At 45.9% G+C, this 19358-nt stretch overlaps 1 protein-coding gene across 1 annotated transcript; it reads left to right on the top strand.

Annotated features, from left to right (window-relative positions):
- The first annotated feature begins 8520 nt into the window (after window positions 1-8520).
- On the top strand, window positions 8521-19093 carry LOC140420104 (uncharacterized). Its single transcript, XM_072504123.1, has 2 exons — window positions 8521-8857; window positions 10827-19093. The coding sequence occupies exon 2, from the start codon at window positions 11378-11380 to the stop codon at window positions 12494-12496; it is 1119 nt and encodes a 372-aa protein (XP_072360224.1). The 5' UTR covers window positions 8521-8857; window positions 10827-11377; the 3' UTR covers window positions 12497-19093.
- The last annotated feature ends 265 nt before the right edge of the window (window positions 19094-19358 follow it).

Here is a 19358-nt window from a genome sequence, read left to right as displayed (position 1 = left end):
GAGCAGTCCCTGTCCTTGTCCTGAAGGAGGAGGTTCACTGGAGGGAGAGGTAATGATGCCCCTCCCTGCTGAGCAGTCCCTGTCCTTGTCCTGAAGGAGGAGGTTCACTGGAGAGGGAGTTAATGATGCCCCTCCCTGCTGAGCAGTCCCTGTCCTTGTCCTAAAGGAGGAGGTTCACTGGAGGGAGAGGTAATGATGACCCTCCCTGCTGAGCAGTCCCTGTCCTTGCCCCACCCGCAGAGAGGCCAGCAGTGCGGGTTGTGGAAACACCATTTTCTCTGGTACCGGCTGCATCAGGTCTTCATGAAATGAAGCAAAAGCTTCAAGTCAGCACCTTTCTTGTCTGTTACTGGACCGACTGCAGCAACGTTCTCAAAGGCAGGTGTGCAGGCGGCACTGCAGACTTTGTGTACCTTCTCAAAACTGTTGACATGTATTTTAGACGGCTACAGAACTCCTGGATAGTATATTTGGGAGTGGGGAGGGGGGGGGGGGCGGGGGAAGAGATCTAGTGTAACAGGTTAAGAGATGGCACATGCTACTGTATGATGTGGATGCTGATTTATTAACATGTGTTAGACTCTCAAGGGAGGGTTGGAATTGTGCCGAGGAGTAACATGCCTACTCTGTAACTTGTTTAGATGTAGAACTAATAAACAAGTGTTAAACAGACACCGGAGTAAGTCCATAGTCTGCGAACCAAGTCCCATGTCTAGAGTCCAATCTAAAAGGACACATCTCAGAATAGGGATGTTTGGTTTGTGTTTCCTGTCTGCAAAAACCTCTCTACTCATCGCCTGGGAAAGGAGATTACAAAGGACATCGCCGTAAGGAAAGGGCAGAAATCCAGAACTGACAATTCTAGTCATCAGAGAACATTCTTTTCCCTCTCAAACTATAAATCACTGTTCCCCCGCACACTCCCTATTGATTGTAACCCTAATGCATCTCCTCCCATCACACTTGCCATGGGCACCTCACTAACAGAGAGACAGGAAGGTGCTGGAGGATGGACTGGGAAATGGGCCTCTATCAATCAGGGCACGAGGGGGAGATGGCGGGGGGGGGGGGGGGGGGGGGGGGGGGTTATTGGGGCTGATGGTGCCCTGGCCACAGGGTTCAGTGCCCATGTCCAAAGTAGGGAGTCACAGGAACAGAGGAACCAAAGAGAAACAATTTGCATCCTGAACATCCTTTACTCTGGTTGGCTTTGATCCTCAAATAACCTTCTATATCTCACCTTTTCTCTTAGATTAATAAACATTTGTTATAAAAGTATTTGATTTTTCTGGACTTTTCATGAATAGATTGATGTACTTTAGGGAAAGTGGGTGAGAGGGGTTGACAGGCTCTTTAACAGAAAGTGAGTCCCTCAGAGGTAATTGGCAAAGGAGCCAGAGGGAGAGATGAGAATTTATTTTTGACACAGCGATGTTAGAAATGGGGTTCCGGGGCAGAACGGTGGATCAGTGATTAGCACTGCTGCCTACGGTGCTGAGGACCCGGGGTCTATCCGGGCCCCAGGTCACTGTCCGTGTGGAGTTTGCACATTCTCCCCGTGTCTGTGTGGGTCTTACCCCCACAACCCAAAGATGTGCAGGATAGGTGGATTGGCCATGCTAAATTGCCCCTTAATTGGAAACTCTAAATTTTAGGGAGTCAGTTAGCCCTTTTTTCCCTTTTCCCAAACTCTGAAATGATTCGCAGTGATAACCTTTATTGGTGACCGTGGTTAGATGCTATTCAGTATAAATAAGAGCTGACACATGCTAATGTCTGAGCAGTAATATCAAAGTGCAGCAGCATTCCCATTACACTCTGGGTGGAAGCACCATCTCCAGGTAAATGCTCCCTGTTCTGCCCCAGATGCTATGGTCCCAGTCAGTGGAATATGTAAAACCTCAACAAATCTCTTCTTATACTTTATTACATCACAAAGTCTATGGAGACTGATTTCACCCAATCATTGCTGAGATAACGTTTGAATGGACCAATTACAAAGCCTGTCATTGAACCATCTGTACCCACCCAAGCCACATCAAACTCTCAAACAATTGTCTTCCCCACGCTCCGTCCCCGGTACAGGGAGTCAGCATTCCCATGCCAAGCAGTGAAAACATGGTGGCCTTGACACCCAGGTGTTGTCTAGGATTCCAGGCACTCTTGTTTTCTCTGTCCTTTGGGAGCTGTTTATCTCCCTGTTCCCACACAGCAAGTCGTCTGTTCTCAGCTCTGCTCGATTTCTGCTGGAGTTTGGTCCCTTTTACATCTTTCGGATCAATAAAACATTTGGTCAGTGAAGACCCAAACCACAATTTCCGATCCTGTCACCTGTCACCCATCCTTACCCATAAGACATAGGAGCGGAGGTAAGGCCATTCGGCCCATCGAGTCCACTCCACCATTCAATCATGGCTGATTTCAACTCCATTTACCCGCTCTCTCCATAGCCCTTAATTCCTCGAAAAATCAAGAATTTGTCAACTTCTGTCTTCAAGATACTCAACGTCCCGTCCTCCACCGGCCTCTGTGGCAATGAATTCCACAGACCCACCACTCTCTGGCTGAAGAAATTTCTCCTCATCTCTGTTCTAAAGTGACTCCCTTTTATTCTAAGGCTGTGCCCCCGGGTCCTACTCTCCCCTGCTAATGGAAACAACTTCCCTACATCCACCCTATCTAAGCCATTCATTATCTTGTAAGTTTCTATTAGATCTCCCCTCACCCTCCTAAACTCCAATGAATATAATCCCAGGATCTTCAGACGTTCATCGTATGTTAGGCCGACCATTCCTGGGATCATCTGTGTGAATCTCCACTGGACCCGCTCCAGTGCCAGTATGTCCTTCCTGAGGTGTGGGGCCCAAAATTGCTCACAGTATTCTAAATGGGGCCTAACTAATGCATTATAAAGCTTCAGAAGTACATCCCTGCTTTTATATTCCAAGCCTCTTGAGATAAATGACAAGCATTTGCTTTCTTAATTACGGACTCAACCTGCAAGTTTACCTTTAGAGAATCCTGGACTAGGACTCCCAAGTCCCTTTGCACTTCAGCATTATGAATTTTGTCACCGTTTAGAAAATAGTCCATGCCTCTATTCTTTTTTCCAAAGTGCGAGACCTCGCACTTGCCCACGTTGAATTTCATCAGCCATTTCTTGGACCACTCTCCTAAACTGTCTAAATCTTTCTGCAGCCTCCCCACCTCCTCCAAACTACCTGCCCCTCCACCTATCTTTGTATAATCGGCAAACTTAGCCAGAATGCCCCCAGTCCCGTCATCTAGATCGTGGCCCCAACACTGAACCCTGCGGGACATCACTCGTCACCGGTTGCCATTCCGAAAAAGAACCTTTTATCCCAACTCTCTGCCTTCTGCCTGATAGCCAAGCGTCAATCCATGTTAGTGCCTCGCCTCGAATACCATGGGCCCTTATTTTACTCAGCAGTCTCCCGTGAGGCACCTTATCAAAGGCCATTTGGAAGTCAAGATAGATAACATCCATTGGCTCTCCTTGGTCTAACCTATTTGTTATCTCTTCAAAGAAATCTAACAATGGATTCCGAATATTACTGTCCATACTAAAGATTTAACTCCATACTCCTCTCAAAATGCTCCTCTTAAGTGTGAACTTCCTGATTCAGCAAAGCAATCTTTTGTTACTCTCAAAAACGCCCTGGCTACCACCCCAGCGCTAGGATGACCTATGTATGACAGACCCTTTCAGTTGTACGTTAATGTTCTTGATGAATGTGCCACTGGTGTTCTAACACAAGAACACGGTGACCGGCATCGCCCGGTCGCCTACTATTCTACGAAATTGGATCCTGTAGCTTGCGGTCTACCTCCCTGCACCCAAATTCTTACGGCTGTCCATTTGTTAGCACAGGCAGCCTCTAATCTGACCCTTCACCAGCCAGTACAAGTGCATACCTGTGGCTCTCCTAACGTCTCAGCAAACCCAGCATCTGACTCAAGCCCGCTTGAGCCACTATGAGGTTTCACTATTGCAAAACCCCTACCTCTCTTTTCATTACTGTTCTACCTTAAATCATGCTGTGTTCCTCGAACATCCCCCCGATAACCTTGCGGACCCGCCACACGACTGTTTGTTTCGGAATCACTTCCTCACCACACCTCGCCCAGATTTAATGGACCGGCCTATTGATAATCCAGATCTAATTTTTTATGTTGATGGCAGTTCCTCCATTTCTCTCACTGGCATCCCACAGTCGGGATATGCCGTGGTAACTGACACTGACGTGCAGGAAGCAGCAGCCTTCGAGACCCCTGTCTCCGCACAAAAAGCCGAGCTATTTGCCCTTACTCGAGCATGTATTTTGGCCACAGATAAAAGTACTAATGTTTACACTGATTCTAGGTATGCCTTTGGCGTGACCCACGATTTTGGTCGTCTCTGGCAACAGCGAGGCTTTCTCATCTCAGCGGGAGCTCCCATTCAAAATGCTCTTTGGGTTAAAAATCTCCTCGATGCTATTCAGCTTCCCCATCAATTGGCAATTATTAAATGTGCTGCGCACACAAAGGGGGACACTCCTGTTCAATTAGAAAATGCCCGTGCTGATTCGGCTGCTAAGGCTGCGGGTATATCAGCCTCTGTGATTGTTCCCAGTGGGGCTAATGAGGCTCTAAACCAGGTACCTGCATTAGGAACGAAGGGCATGCCAGAGATAACTGAAGTTCAAAATTTACAGAGGGACGCCTCTGATTCCGAGTGCACACTATGGAAGTCAATGGGGTGTTCACACTCCTTGACACGAGACCTCTGGCTTTCTCCCGTTGGTCAAGTTTGTATTCCGAATTCTTTATTGCCGATACTTATTGATTATTTGCATTCTTGTACCCATCTTGGCAAGGAGGGAATGGTACAGCTACTCCTGAAAGCTTGGTGGCACCCAGATCTGAATACAGCAGCACAAATGCGGCTGGATCGATGCGTTATTTGCATGAAGCATAATATGGGTAAAGGCATTAAATGCCCTCCAGGAACCACTCCCTTGCCAGATGGCCCTTTTGCCTGTATAACAGCTTGATTTTATCGAATTGCCAAAAGCACAGTGCTATAAATATTGTTTAGTCATAATCGATGTGTTTAGTAAATTGATTGAAGCCTTCCCCACCACTAAATGTACGGCACATACAGTGGTGAAGCTGTTGTTAACGGAAGTCATTCCTCGTTTTGGGGCACCCAAAATGGTGAGCTCAGACAATGGACCACATTTAGTGGCTCGAATCAATACTGAATTGTGCGAAGCACTCTTAATTAAACAGCAACTGCAACTGCGCGTATCACCCGCAGGCTGCAGGAATTGTGGAAAGAGCCAACGGGACTTTAAAAGACAAATTATCTAAATTAACTGAAGAAACTGGGTTAAATTGGCTAAAAGTATTACCCTTGGCACTGTTCCACATGCGAGTGACTCCCCATTTGCGGACCGGACTGTCAGCTGCAGAGATAGTCTATGGTCGGCCAATGAGGACTCCCTGGGATGCCCATGAAAAACCCCTAGAGGGAGTAGACCTCCATGTGATGGGGGAACAAATGCAGAACTATTTGAAGCAATTAACACTTTCTCTGAAGTTTCTCCACTCACAGGTAAAACAGGCACATCTCCCAGTAACGGCAGGGACAGCCGTCCCTTGATATCCAGTGATCAAACCCGGAGACCACGTGTTGGTGAAAAACTGGGACAGAAAGAAACTAGGACAACGCTGGAGCAGACCCTTCCTCGTACTGCTGACTACACCAACCTCCGTCAAACTTGAAGGACGTTCAAGTTGGATACATCTAATCGATTGCCAGAAGATAGTCTCCAACCCAGACGAGAACACAGGATGAAGATCTTCATTATAATTTTTGGACTCTCTGGACTATTTAGCCTTAATGGCCACTCGGTAGTAAAAAAAAAAACGACCTCAACGAGACCTGCCTTCCAATACCTATTTATATATGTCATATCTTTATGCCGAAGAATTGAACGTAAGCAAGTGTTGGGTTTGTACCCACATCCCCGTCCATTCGAGGGAAGGAATACCTCTCCAATCCCTCCCCTTTCATATCGCAGAGATGGTTGAATGGATTTTACGACAAAATCAAACAGGGAGCAGGGGAGATAGGGGGGATATGGAAATATGGAGATCTGCTGGCTATGACATGACTAAATTTTCAGCTTCGTATCAACCTACCTATAATCATGCCTTGACTCCACCCTCCCTCACTGTCCACTCGTATAATGTTCAAGGTTCCATGTGTTTTAATAAATCAGGGAAAGGAAAGTTAATGGGGCAAAGTAGATGCAACCTTACAGTTGACTGGCAAGGACCGGTACCAGGCATATCCAACAAGGGCATATTTAACTGTGATTGGTCCAAGGTATGGAAAATAACCTCTAACATTTCATGGGGACAGACATCCCCAATCCCCTGGATGACATCAGCTGATGATTTTACGGCCTATAATGGAACCTATTTTATATGCGGCATATCCATGGCTCCCCATTGATTGGACAGGATCCTGCTTTTTGGGATATGTTATACCTCAAATGCGTCGCCTACCCAGCCTTAAGCACTCCCCCTCGCGAGCAAAAAGGACTATTTCTGAAACAGAGCAGTTCTTTATGATGGCCTTTCCCTTGTACGAAACGGGCAAGGCATCCAACGAACTGATCCACATGGCCACAGCATTGGAACAACTGGCGAACGTAATGGCAGCAGAAGCCAGGGAAGCTGGATAGGCACTGGCTGAGGTCTCAGCTGAGCTAGTAGCTGTCCGGACCGTGGCATTACAAAATCGACTGGCTTTGGATTATCTGTTAGTCTCTCAGGGAGGAACGTGCGCACTCATAGGTCAGGAGTGCTGTACTTATATTCCAGATGGCTCTGAAAATATCACTAACCTGGCCGACCATATTAAGAGACAGGCTGCTCAAATTCAAGAGATTGGCAGTGAATTTCATGACTATAACCCGCCGGGTTGGCAAGGATGGTTGGGTCACGGATTATTTGATTGGATCTTTAAGGCCTTCATTCTACTACTCCTAATTCTACTAGGGTTAGGATTGCTTGGTTGCTTGTGTAAATGCATTTTCAAACGAGTCATGGATATACCTATTTAACTAGTTGTCATGATATGACAAAAGGAGGGAATGTGATATGGTACGAATTAAGTAATGGCATGATGAGAAAACTGGTCAATGGGAAGATTGGTCAAAAGGTTTGATACAATACCAGATAGACTGAAACTACTCATTCCAGCTCCCCAGGCCCAGGTAAAGAATTCTGCCCTAACTATTTTCAGACTAGTATGGCCATGGGCCAACTCTGCATAACTGGAAGTCTGAAAAGATCAGCGAAGGTCAAGCCATTCCAAAACACCGGACCTCGGCAACTCCTGATAAAACTAACTCGTCATAACCCAGGACCGTAGGAATTTAAAACAAAGATAATTCAGGAAAAAACAAGTCTATTCTGACCTTTCAATGTTCCCTCCGAGGACTAAATAATGGTATGAGTGATATGGCCAAACATGGTCTGGTCTTGCTTCCGTTTGTATTTCCGCTCAAACTCCTGACCATACTGTTGTCATATAATCTTGATAAAGTTAATGTATAAATATTGAGCTAATTCTCCGCAAAAAGCGCAGAACTTGTGACAGACTGAGCAGTTTTGTTGACTGCCCTCTGACTTCAAGTTTCAGCCATTACTGCAAGCAGTTGTTTTCGAAAATAAAGCTTGTTATTCTGTCGTAACGAGTGTGTTGAATTTTTCTACCACAGAAGCGGGAAAATATTAACTTTGACAATACAATGCCCCCAAAAAGTTCACCAAATTACACGTTCCATGTCGTGACCTCCGGCCCTCGAGACCTTCCAGCCGAAACTCACGAAAAGCAACATGTAGGCAACAGTCAGTAAAAGGCTGGAAAGTCCCAGAGTCTATCCCGACCGTCCAAGGGGACCAACCCCCGGAGCCTCCAGGAGCAGCAGCAACCCAGGCGGGCGCGGTCTTCCGTTAGAATTCCAACCCTGGCCCCGATCCGACCTGCCGCTTTCAGTAACATATCCAGCTCCCCTCCTTCCTCCATTCCGCAAACGCCGACCTGGCCCTCCGAGAGCCTGCGCTTGATGGAGACAGCGCAGAGGGAGCTCCACTCCCCATCCACCGCCTGCTGCGCCTGTCCTGGGCCAAGCCTTCCAGAGTCTGCACCCTCCCTGGATTCACTTCCTTTCCCTTCAGTTGCTGCACGTGACCAATTGAAGGTCAGAATGAGAAAAGAAATGGAAAGGGGGGAGAAAAGAAAGTGTTTTACTCACAGGTGTCGGAGACAGGAGGAGGTTTCAGTCTGTGTGAAGCTCAATCACCATTCACACAGAGCTCGTGTTGATTGGCTGGAGGAGCAGAGTCCTTCCGGTCCTAACTCTTCTCATTGGTCAACACCTCATCAGGAAGGTCAGGGGGTGAGCTTTTCCTCGCACATGCGCAGCCTCTCCTCTCTCTTGGACATGCGCAGTCCCGGGCCGGGAGGAGGGGAAATCACCGAGAGGCTTCTCGCTCTGGCCGGAGCTGTCAGCCGGTTGTCTGGAAACCTTGTCTCGAGGAGGGGGAACAATGAGTCGGGCGGAGTTGCCGCGCTTGCGCACTGGAACCGTGAGACGTCACCACGGATTCCTTTGCGCGCGCCGCAAAGTTGTTGCCCAATGGGAAGAGTTGGTGAACCGGAAGGACTCTCTTCCTCCATCCAATCAGCCCCCCCATTGTCTGAATGCGGAAGCTGAACAATGAGCAAAACTAGGACCTCACACAGACTGAAAACTTCCTCCTCTCTCCAACATCTGTGAGTAAAACTCTTTATTTTCTCATTCTGAAGGGAATGGAAGTGAATCGAGGGAGGGTGCAGACTCTGAAAAGCATGGCCCAGGTCTCTCTCTCTCGTAAAGACATTGACATCCTTTGCTCCCTCAGCTTGACACATTTATTTGTCTTTCTGAAAGGATGGTCTCTTTCCCAATGTTCACAATGAAAGGGCTGGTTTCCCCAGGAGATGGCTTACATTTAAGGAGACAGTAAATGAATATCAGACGGAGACATGTCTCGTGTTATGTGGTACAAATTAGATATTTATGGTTCTGTAATAAAGTATATTTATTATTATTTCTAGCCTTGTAATATTGTACTGTAGCTATGTTATATATTTCCAGTCATCTCTTCCCTCAGAGAGTTATTAGTCTCTGGATTTCTCTTCCACAGGGACCAGTGGGATGTGGGGGTCATTGAATATATTCACGGATGAGGTGGACAGATTTTTAATAAGTTATTATTTTTAAAATCATTTTTTAAACAATGAGTGCTACAGAGTAACAGAAAAAATGGTGGGAAATGGGCACAAAGTGGAACAAGAGATATTGCCAACATAAATCCAAGCAACACGTTGCAGAATTCATTTGGAACAGGATATTTGAGGGACCAGAGCCTCGAGATGAAATGCCAGATCAATTGAACAACCAGTTAACAGGTTAAAATAGACCATCAAGTCGTGGCAGCATCCTTGTAAATCTCTTCTGCACGCTTTCTAGTTTATCAATATCCTTCCTATAATAGGCTGACCAGAACTGTTCCTCATCATCCAGATGAGTTTTCTGCACTAAGGTTATGTCGACTTTCTCCTTAAGAAAGGAGAGGATATTTTTCCTTCTGATAGGGTGATGGATACCCCATACATTACCTGAGAAAATTTGCAGATTAACTGCCACCATTAGGCGACAGAGAGAACAGGAACAGATTTTCACGCCACAATCGGGCGTGCGCCATTACCCCCTCCTCCAACTCACTTTACACCAGAGGCACCAAAGTCTCCCCAAACTGCTCCTTTCACAGATAAAAGCCCTGTCTGTACCAGAGTAGGATAAAGTCAACATAACCCCTCCCATTATAACAAAAATACAAAAGAATCACCACCACAATAGATCCAAGGGGACATTCCTCAATAAGACTAAGGACCCGGAGGATTAATCCGATGGCCAGACTGGCGTTACCCTCAGGGTACCTTCTCCAAACTGAGGAGAAGAAAAGAAGGGCCAACAAGGGAATGGGGATCGAATGTCCCTCCCACATTTTAGACCCACCCATGAAGACCTGCATCCACCACTTCCCACCCTTTGGCAATGGCACCACACGGTTCTGCCATGATTGACGCTCGGATAATAGAAGAAAGACGATGGAATATAAGCACACAGCCCATCTGCCATAACTGAGATAATATAATACAAGTCCTGGAACACTCGAGGAGAAGAAGAAGGTATTCAAACGGCCCTCACAGAATAACAACTCCCTTCAACAGGATAACAGATAACAAATTCAGACAACAACACCATCATAGGGAAAGAGTCCAGATTAGAGTCTCAGTTAGTCTGGGCTGCAAATCTTCGCTCCAATTCTTCCCTTTCAAGGATTTAGCGAAGATCAAGGCAGTAGTCGGATTATTGAAAGACTTGACAGAGTTGTCGGATACAATTTTCAGGGTCACAGGATGACGCAACATAATTCACTGTAAGGTGAGGTGGGAGCCAGGTCTCACCTCACCTTGCCCATCTCCAGGACCCTCTGGTGATCTTTCAAGTTGTGGAAGAATTGGGTGGGTGGATATTAGATACAGCAGAGTGAGAATGGAGGGAGAGTGTGTGGGACGGAGATTTACAGCTTTTGAGGAATGAGAGAGTAAAGAATGTTCTCTAGGAACTAGAATTGTCTATTCTGAATTTCTATTCTGTACTGACAGTGATGTCTTTTGTAAATTGTTTTCACAGGATATTAGACGAAGAGGAGGAATTACAGAGAGAAATCTCAAACTTTACGTCTCGATCTGGCTGAGTCTTTCAATTCCTTGGAACTGAATATTATCGGCCTTTGAATCTAGAAGGAGAAATGTTTGTCTGTTCTGTCGGCTTCAAAAGATTTTAACCATCAGTGTGACTGGAAAAGCACCGAGACACACACACCCGAGTGAGAGTGCTCCAGAGCACTGACTGTGGAAAGAGCTTTTAACAAGTTACACAGTCTGAAAAAATATTGCACCGTTCACAGCGGGTAAAATGAAATGAAATGAAAATGAAATAAAAATCGCTTATTGTCACAAGTAGGCTTCAATGAAGTTACTGTGAAAAGCCCCTAGTCGCCACATTCCGGAGCCTGGTACGGGAATTAAACCGTGCTGCTGCCTGCCTTGGTCTGCTTTCAAAGCCAGCGATTTAGCCCAGTTAGCTAAACCAGCCCCTGAGAGAGACTGTACATGTGTTCTGTGTGTGATCGAGGCTTCAACTGTTAGTCAAACCTGGAGAGAAACGAGGAGACCCAGAACATGGAGAAACCGTGGAAATGTGGGGACTGTGGAAAGGGATTCAGGGCTCCATCAAAGCTGGAAGTTCATCGACGCAGTCACACTGGGGAGAGGCCGTTCACCTGCTCTGTGTGTGAGAAGGGATTCAGTCGATTAGCCACCCTGCAGTCACACCAGCGAGTTCACACTGGGGAGAGGCCGTTCACCTGCTCTCAGTGTGGGAAGGGATTCACTGAGTTATCCAGCCGGCGGAAACACCAGCGAGTTCACACTGGGGAGAGGCCATTCACGTGCTCTCAGTGTGAGAAGGGATTCACTACTTCATTGAGCCTGCGGATACATCAGCGAGTTCACACTGGGGAGAGGCCGTTCACCTGCTCTCAGTGTGAGAAGGGATTCACTCAGTTATCCAGCCTGCAGACACACCAGCGAGTTCACACTGGGGAAAGGCCGTTCACCTGCTCTCACTGTGAGAAGAGATTTACTACTTCATCGAGCCTGCTGACACACCAGCGAGTTCACACTGGGGAGAGGCCGTTCACTTGCTCTCAGTGTGAGAAGGGATTCACTACTCCATCGAGCCTTCTGACACACCAGCGAGTTCACACTGGGGAGAGGCCGTTCACCTGCTCTCAATGTGAGAAGGGATTCGCTCAGTTATCCCACCTGCAGATACACCAGCGAGTTCACACTGGGGAGAGGCCGTTCACCTGCTCTCAGTGTGAGAAGGGATTCACTCAGTTATCCAGCCTGCAGACACACCAGCGAGTTCACACTGGGGAGAGGCCGTTCACCTGCTCTCACTGTGAGAAGGGATTTACTACTTCATCGAGCCTGCTGACACACCAGCGAGTTCACACTGGGGAGAGGCCGTTCACCTGCTCTCAGTGTGAGAAGGGATTCACTCAGTTATCCAGCCTGCAGACACACCAGCGAGTTCACACTGGGGAGAGGCCGTTCACTTGCTCTCGGTGTGGGAAGGGATTCACTACTTCATCGAGCCTTCTGACACACCAGCGAGTTCACACTGGGGAGAGGCCGTTCACCTGCTCTCAGTGTGAGAAGGGATTCGCTCAGTTATCCCACCTGCAGATACACCAGCGAGTTCACACAGGGGAGAAGGTGTTAACCTGCTCTTAGTGAGAGAAGGGATTCAGATAGCCAGACACCCTGCGGGAACACGAGCGACTTCACACCTGGCAGAGGCCATTCACCTGCTCTGAGCAGGGGAGACATTGAATGATCCTTCCTAACTACGGAGACACTAGCAAGTTAATGCTGGGGAGAGACCATTCATCTCTCAATGTGGGGAGGGGGGGGGATTGTGATTCATCACACCCTGTTGTGACTCCAACAAGTTCACAAATTACAGATGTTGGCTCCGTTGTTATTGGTTCTGCTCTCACTGACAGCCAGGACTGCATTTTGTTCATTCTGACATCTGGTGAATGGTGATGATTGGAGGGTTTCTTTCTGCTGGACCGGCCGGTCTAACACCTCTGCCTCCGGTGGGCTGACCATTTTTGAGGCTAGTTGCGATTACCTGGTTCCAAGTTTGGCGAGGAGCACAGAATGAAAAGGTGTTTGCACGTTGGAAGATATTTAGTTCCCAAAGCAGCCATGTTGCCATGAAGATGGGCTATGGTGGTTACAGGGTTCTTTTGTCTCATTTATCTGGGTGTTTCTCACAGAAGGAAACTGTCATGGTATGAGGGGCAAGTTGTCTGTGGTAGATTGGGAAATTACAATAAACCTATCACTGAAAGTGGCAACGCAGGTGGATAAGGAGCTAAGAAGACAGACGGCATGCTTGTCTTCATTGGTCGGGGCATTGAGTATAAAAATTGGCAAGTCATGCTGCAGCTGTACAGAACCTTAGTTAGGCCACACGTGGAATATTGCCGACAATTCTGGTCACCACATTACCAAAAGGATGTTGCGGCTTTGGAGAGAGTACAGAGGAGGTTTACCAGGATGTTTCCTGGCCTGGAGGGTATTAGCTAAGAGGAGATGTTGGATATACTCATATTGTTTTCACTAGAGCGACGGAGGTTGACGGACGACCTGATAAAAGCTTACAAAACTGAGTGGCATGGACAGAGTGGATAGTCAGAAGCTTTTTCCCAGGTTATAAAATTCAATTACCAGGTGACAGGTTTAAGGTGCGAGGGGCAAAGTTTAGATGAGATGTGTGAGGGAGGTTTTTTTACACAGAGGGCGGTGAGTGCCTGGAACTCGCTGCTGGAGGAGGTGGTGGAAGCAGGTACGATAGTGACATTTAAGAGGCACCTTGACGAATACATGAATAGGATGGGAATAGACGGATACAGACCCTGGAAGCACAAAAGGTTTTAGTTTCGACAGACATCATGATCCGAGCAGGCTTGGTGGGCCGAAGGGCCTGTTCCTGTGCTGTCCTTTCTTCTTTGTTGTTCGATGTATGACGATAGACAATAGACAGGCAACCACTCACATTTTATTTACATAAAATATAGATTCCTTTGAGAAGCAAAAATTAAACAGCAAAATGAAGCTATCGTGGCGAACAAGAAAAGTTAAAGATTCTATTAGATCAATGGAGGAGACTCATAAAGTGGCCCAAATAGTAGTGAGCCTGAGGATTGGGAACTTGTTTTAGAATTCAGCAAAGGAGGACCAAGAAACTGATGAAGAGAAAATAGAATATGAGAGCAAACTGGGGAGAACTGGAAAAGCTCCGATAGGAATTTGAAAAGGAAAAGATTAGCAAAGACCAATGTGGGTCCATTCCAGGCAGCGGAGGAGAGTTTAAAGTGGGGAATAAGGAAATGACACAGAAACTAAACAATGTGTGACTGTCTTCACGGAGGAAGATACAGAAATTGTCCCAAAAACACCAGAGAACCAAGGGACCAGTGAGCACGAGGAACTGAAAGAGATTAGTATTAGTGAAAAAGCAGTACTGGAGAAATTAATGAGATTGAAAGTTAATAAATCTCCAAAAGCTTCTCTACATCCCAGAGTGTTGAAAGAGGCGGCTGTAGAGATAGTGGATACATTGGTGATCATCTCTCAAAATTCTATAGATTCTGGAATGGTTCCTGCAGATTGGAAGGTGGTAAATGTCACCTCACTATTTAAGGAGGGAGAGAGAAAACAGGGAAGCACAGACCCATTAACCTGGCATCAGTAGGAGGGAAAATGCTACAATCTATTATAAAGGATGTGATAACATATGAATTAGGAGCAGGAGTAGGCCACTCGGCCCCTCGAGCCTGCTCCACCATTCAGTAAGTTCACGGCTGATCTGATTGAAACCTCAACTCCACAGAGGCCCCTTAGAAAATACATCTGAGGAGATAGTAATAATATTCTTTATTATTATAATCTTTATTATTGTTACAAATAGGCTTACATTAACACTGCAATGAAGTTACTGTGAAAATCCGCCAGTCGCCACACTCCGGCCCCTGTTCGGGTACACAGAGGGAGAATTCAGAATGTCCAATTCACCTAACAAGCACGTCTTTTGGGACTTGTGGGAGGAAACCCACGCATTTTGGGGAGAACGTGGAGACTCCGTACAGACAGTGACCCAAGCCGGGAATTGAACCCGGGTCCCTGGAGCTGTGAAGCAACAGTGCCTCCATGTCGCTGTGTCAGTTATGGGGAACAAGGAAATGGCAGAGGAGTTAAACAGAGTTTTTTGCATCAGTCTTTATGGTGGAAGATACTTTGCCTATCCCATTAATACTAAAGAATACAAATGGAGCAATTAAATACCATCACTGGAGAAGTCATTTTGGACAAACTAATGGGGATAAGATAAGTCCCCTGGATGGCTGCATCCGAGGATCCTAAAAGAAATGTCTACAGAGATAGTGGATGCATTGATCGTAATTTTCCAAAAATCCTTGGATTCTGGGGAAGTACCAGAGGATTGGAAAACTGCCACTGTGACAACCCTCCGATTCAGAATGGGAGGGAGGAAAAAAATAAGACACTATAGGGCGATTATTTATTGTTGAAAAAAATGTTGGAATCAATTATTGGGAAGTAGTAGGAGCACATTGAGAAAATCATAATCTAATCAAGCAGAGTCAACATGGCTTTGTGAAAGGGAAACCGTGTCTGACTAATTTATCAGAGTGTTTCGAGAAAGTTTCAACCAGAGTGGATCGAGGGGGACCAGTAGATGTGTTGTATTTAAAATTCCAGAAGGCCTTTCACAAGGTACTTCACAAAACGTTATGTCATGAGAGAAGAACCCATGGAGTTGGCGTGGATAGAGAATTGGCTAATGAGCAGGAAACAGCGAGTGGGGATAAGGGGTTCTTTTTCAGGTTGGTGACCTGTAACCAGTGGGGTTCCCCAGGGATCAGTCCTGGGATCGCAACTGTGTACAATTTATATTAATGACTTGGAGGAAGGAAGCGAACGTACTGTGCCCAAATTTGAAGACAACAGGAAAATAGGTAGAAACGCAAGTTGCGAGGGGGATACGAACAGTTTGCAAAGAGATATTGATAGGTTAAGCAAGTGGACAAAAAGTTGCCACATGGAGCATAATGTGGGAAAATGTGAAGTTCATTTCGGAAGGGAGAACAAAAGAACAGTATTATTTAAATGGAGAAAAACTGCAGAAAGCTGCAACACAAAGGGACTTGGGGGAACTTGTGCACGAAACACAGAAAGCTAGCAGACAGGTGCAGTAGGTAATCAGGAAGGCTAATGGAATGTTGGCCCTGATTCCAAGGGGGTTGGAGTATAAGAGTCGGGAAGTCTTGCTGCAGCTGTACAAGGGGCTGGTGACACCACATCTGGAGAACAGAGCAGTTTTGATCCCCTTATGTAAGGAAATGTATTATTTCATTGGAGGAGGTTTAGAGAAGGTTCACGAGGATGATGCCAGGTATGGAGGTGTCTTAGGAGTAAAGGTTAAACAGGTTGGGACTCTACTCATTGGAATTTAGAACAATGAGAGGTGATCTCATTGAACCATACAGGATTCTTAAGGAGCTTCACAGGGTAAATGCTGAGAGGATGTTTCCCCTCATGGGAGAATCTAGGACCAGAGGGCATAATCTTAAAATAAAGAGATGTCAATTTAAGACTGAGATGAGGAGGAAATTCTTCTGAGAGTCTTTGGAACAATGAGAGTTGTGGGGACAGAGCCCTTTGTCTATTTAAGGCTGAGATAGATTCTTGATCAGTGAGGTAACCGAGAATTACAGGGAAAGGGCAGGAAAGTGAATGTGTGAAATGTCAGATCAGCTGTGATCCTATTGAAAGATGGACCAGACTGGAAAGGCCAAATGGCCTACTCCTGTTCCTATTAAGTCTGGTCTTAGTATGGTCTTATTCCTGCCCGATAACCTTTCACACCCTTGCTTTTCAAGAATCTATCCAGCCTGCCTTCAAAATATTCAAAGTCTCGACTTCCACTGCCCTTTGAGGAAGAGAGTTCCAAAGACTCCAAACCCTCTGCCTTAAATGGCCAAGTTGTTACTTTTAAAGTTACTCCAATTTCTAGATCCTCCCACAAGAGGAAACATCCTTTCACATCCACCCTGTCGAGGCCGCTCAGGATCTTATGCGGTTCAATCTTGTCACCGTAACTCCATCGGACACAAGCCCAGCCTGTCAATCATTCCTCATAAGACTAGCCTCCAATGCCAGGTATGAGTTCAGTAAACCTTCTCTGAACTGCTTCCAACACATTGACATCATTCCTTAAATGAGAGCATTACTGTACACAGTGCTCCAGATGTGGTCTCACCAATGTCCTGTATAACTGAAGCATAACCTCCCTACTTTTGTATTCAATTCCCCTCACAATAAACAATAACATTCTATTAGCTTTCCTAATTACTTGCTGTACCTGTATACTCGCTTTTTGTGATTCATGCTCTTGGACATCCAGATCCCTCTGAATCTCAGAGCTCTGCAATCTCTCACCATTTAGATAATAAGCTTTTTTATTCTTCTGGCCAACAGGGCAATTTCACATTTTCCCACATTATTCCCCATTTGACAGATCTATTTCCACTCATTTAAAATATACCTTTTTAACCTCCTTATGTCCTCTTCACAATTTACTTTCCTGCTTATCATTGTACCATTGGAACATAGGAGCAGGAGTTGGTCATTCAGCCCGTCGAGCCTGCTCCACCATTCAATACGATCATGGCTGATCATCCACTTCAATGCTTTTCCCCCACACTATCCCCATATCCCTTTATGTTATTGGTATTTATAAATCTGTCAGTCTCTGCTTTAAACACACTCAATGACTGAGCTCCCACAGCCCTCTGGGGTAGGGAATTCCAAAGATTTACAACTTGCAGATCTCTGTAGATCAAACCATTGCCCCGTTCTATCCCCATATCCCTGTCAGTTTACTTCCCTCAAAAGCACGTCCAATTTCCTTTTAGAAACATTCCAACATCTCTGCTTCTACCCGCATTGTCGGAAGTGGCTTCCAGGTATTTCCCACTTTCTTCAAATGCAAATGAGTCTCAGAGAGCACAGGAAGAGGCCATCCCACCCATTGTTCCCATGCTAGCTCTTTGAATGAACTTTCTAATTAGTCCCATCGCCCGGCATGTTCCTTTTCCTCCAGAATCTGTCCAGTTCCCTTTTGAAAGTTGCTGTTGAATTTACTTCCTACACCATTGTCAGGCAGTGAATCCCAACAACTCGTTCTGTTATAAATATAATAATTTCACGATACTCTGTGTTTGGATTTTCACAGGGGATTTGAAATGGGGAGAAAGACATTGTTGTTACACAAAATCAAGACTCAGTCTTTATGAATGATCTTCATGAATGGGCAGAGTGTGAAATACCCAAGTTTGCGGTGCCAGACTGGCAGTGCCAAGTGCACACGTTCCAGGGGCTGGGCCAGGGAGGGCCACCCTGCCCTAACCCTCACCACTCAGGGGCCTCCCAATGGCCCGGGAACCCTCGGGAACCGTGACGCCTGGCTCTTGTCTGTATGGGCCAATACTAATTGGCTTCCATGTGACCGACTGGGGAGTCGCTTATATCAAGGCCTTTACATAGGGCGTCCTTCCCGTTAATGGGATGGAGATTGGCCTTAATTGTATCCAGATCTCTCCAATGGGAATAGGCCGGTTAGATCTGAAACCGATTGGCGCTTAGTGAGGTGCCTGATTTCAGACTCTCCTGCGATCTAAGTGGCGCACTTGGATTTGCACCTTGCGCATCGTGGCCATTAGATCGTACCTTGATTTTCATTTGCTGTAAAAGCTTAATTGCTGTGTATGTAAAGAATGTGCAATGAGGATAAATGTACTGGCAAGAGAGACCTTCAAGTTCTGATTCGCCTCAACATTTGAAACTGTATGAATAAGGGATTGTACAGACTCAGATAAAGGGATAGTATGAAACAGTTCTATTGTATTCCTGTCTAAGATAATGAGAGAAGGTGGCGTCAGTAATTGGGGATCCAATTAAATTAATCTAGTGACCAAATTGACCAATTGCCGTGTTACAACAGGCCCAACTCTGACGTGCGGTAACGGTCACTTTGGGGATAAAAGTAGAGGTTCCAAAAGTCTTCCTTGTTGGCCAGGTACTGAAGATTCCCGAGGCCGAGTGCTAAGGAAATGACTGTCAAAGAAGGAGCCAGACTCCCGAGGCTGAATTCCACAAGAATTACTGTCAAAGAAGGAGCCAGAGAGGGTTACGCTTCTACAGACTGATCACCCACATGAGGTTGTAAAAGTTAATGTCTTAAAGTTGTTCAGTAAATATTTTCATTTAATAAATTTATTTTTAAATTTACTATCCGGAGAATTCTGATTTTGTCTTAATTGGTTAAAGTCTTGTCTGAACGAAAGTGAATTTATTAAATGGTAAGTTGGGTGTGGCTGAAATCAATTAAGTTCCAGATAAGATCAGAAAACATAAACCTTCAATTTAAAAAGTTACATTTCTATAGCGCCTTTCACAACCATAGGATGTCCCAAAGTGCTTTACAGCCAATGAAGTACTTTTG

Source organism: Scyliorhinus torazame, chromosome 5 (assembly GCF_047496885.1).
Source record: "Scyliorhinus torazame isolate Kashiwa2021f chromosome 5, sScyTor2.1, whole genome shotgun sequence".
In the NCBI taxonomy this organism is placed as follows: Eukaryota; Metazoa; Chordata; class Chondrichthyes; order Carcharhiniformes; family Scyliorhinidae; genus Scyliorhinus; species Scyliorhinus torazame.
The sequence above is the reverse complement of the archived record's forward strand: the minus strand, read 5'-3'. Positions and strand labels throughout refer to the sequence as shown.

Bases quoted from the DNA above. Each gene is read 5' to 3' on its own strand.
- LOC140420104 (XM_072504123.1), top strand. From the start codon at position 11,378: ATGGAGAAACCGTGGAAATGTGGGGACTGTGGAAAGGGATTCAGGGCT.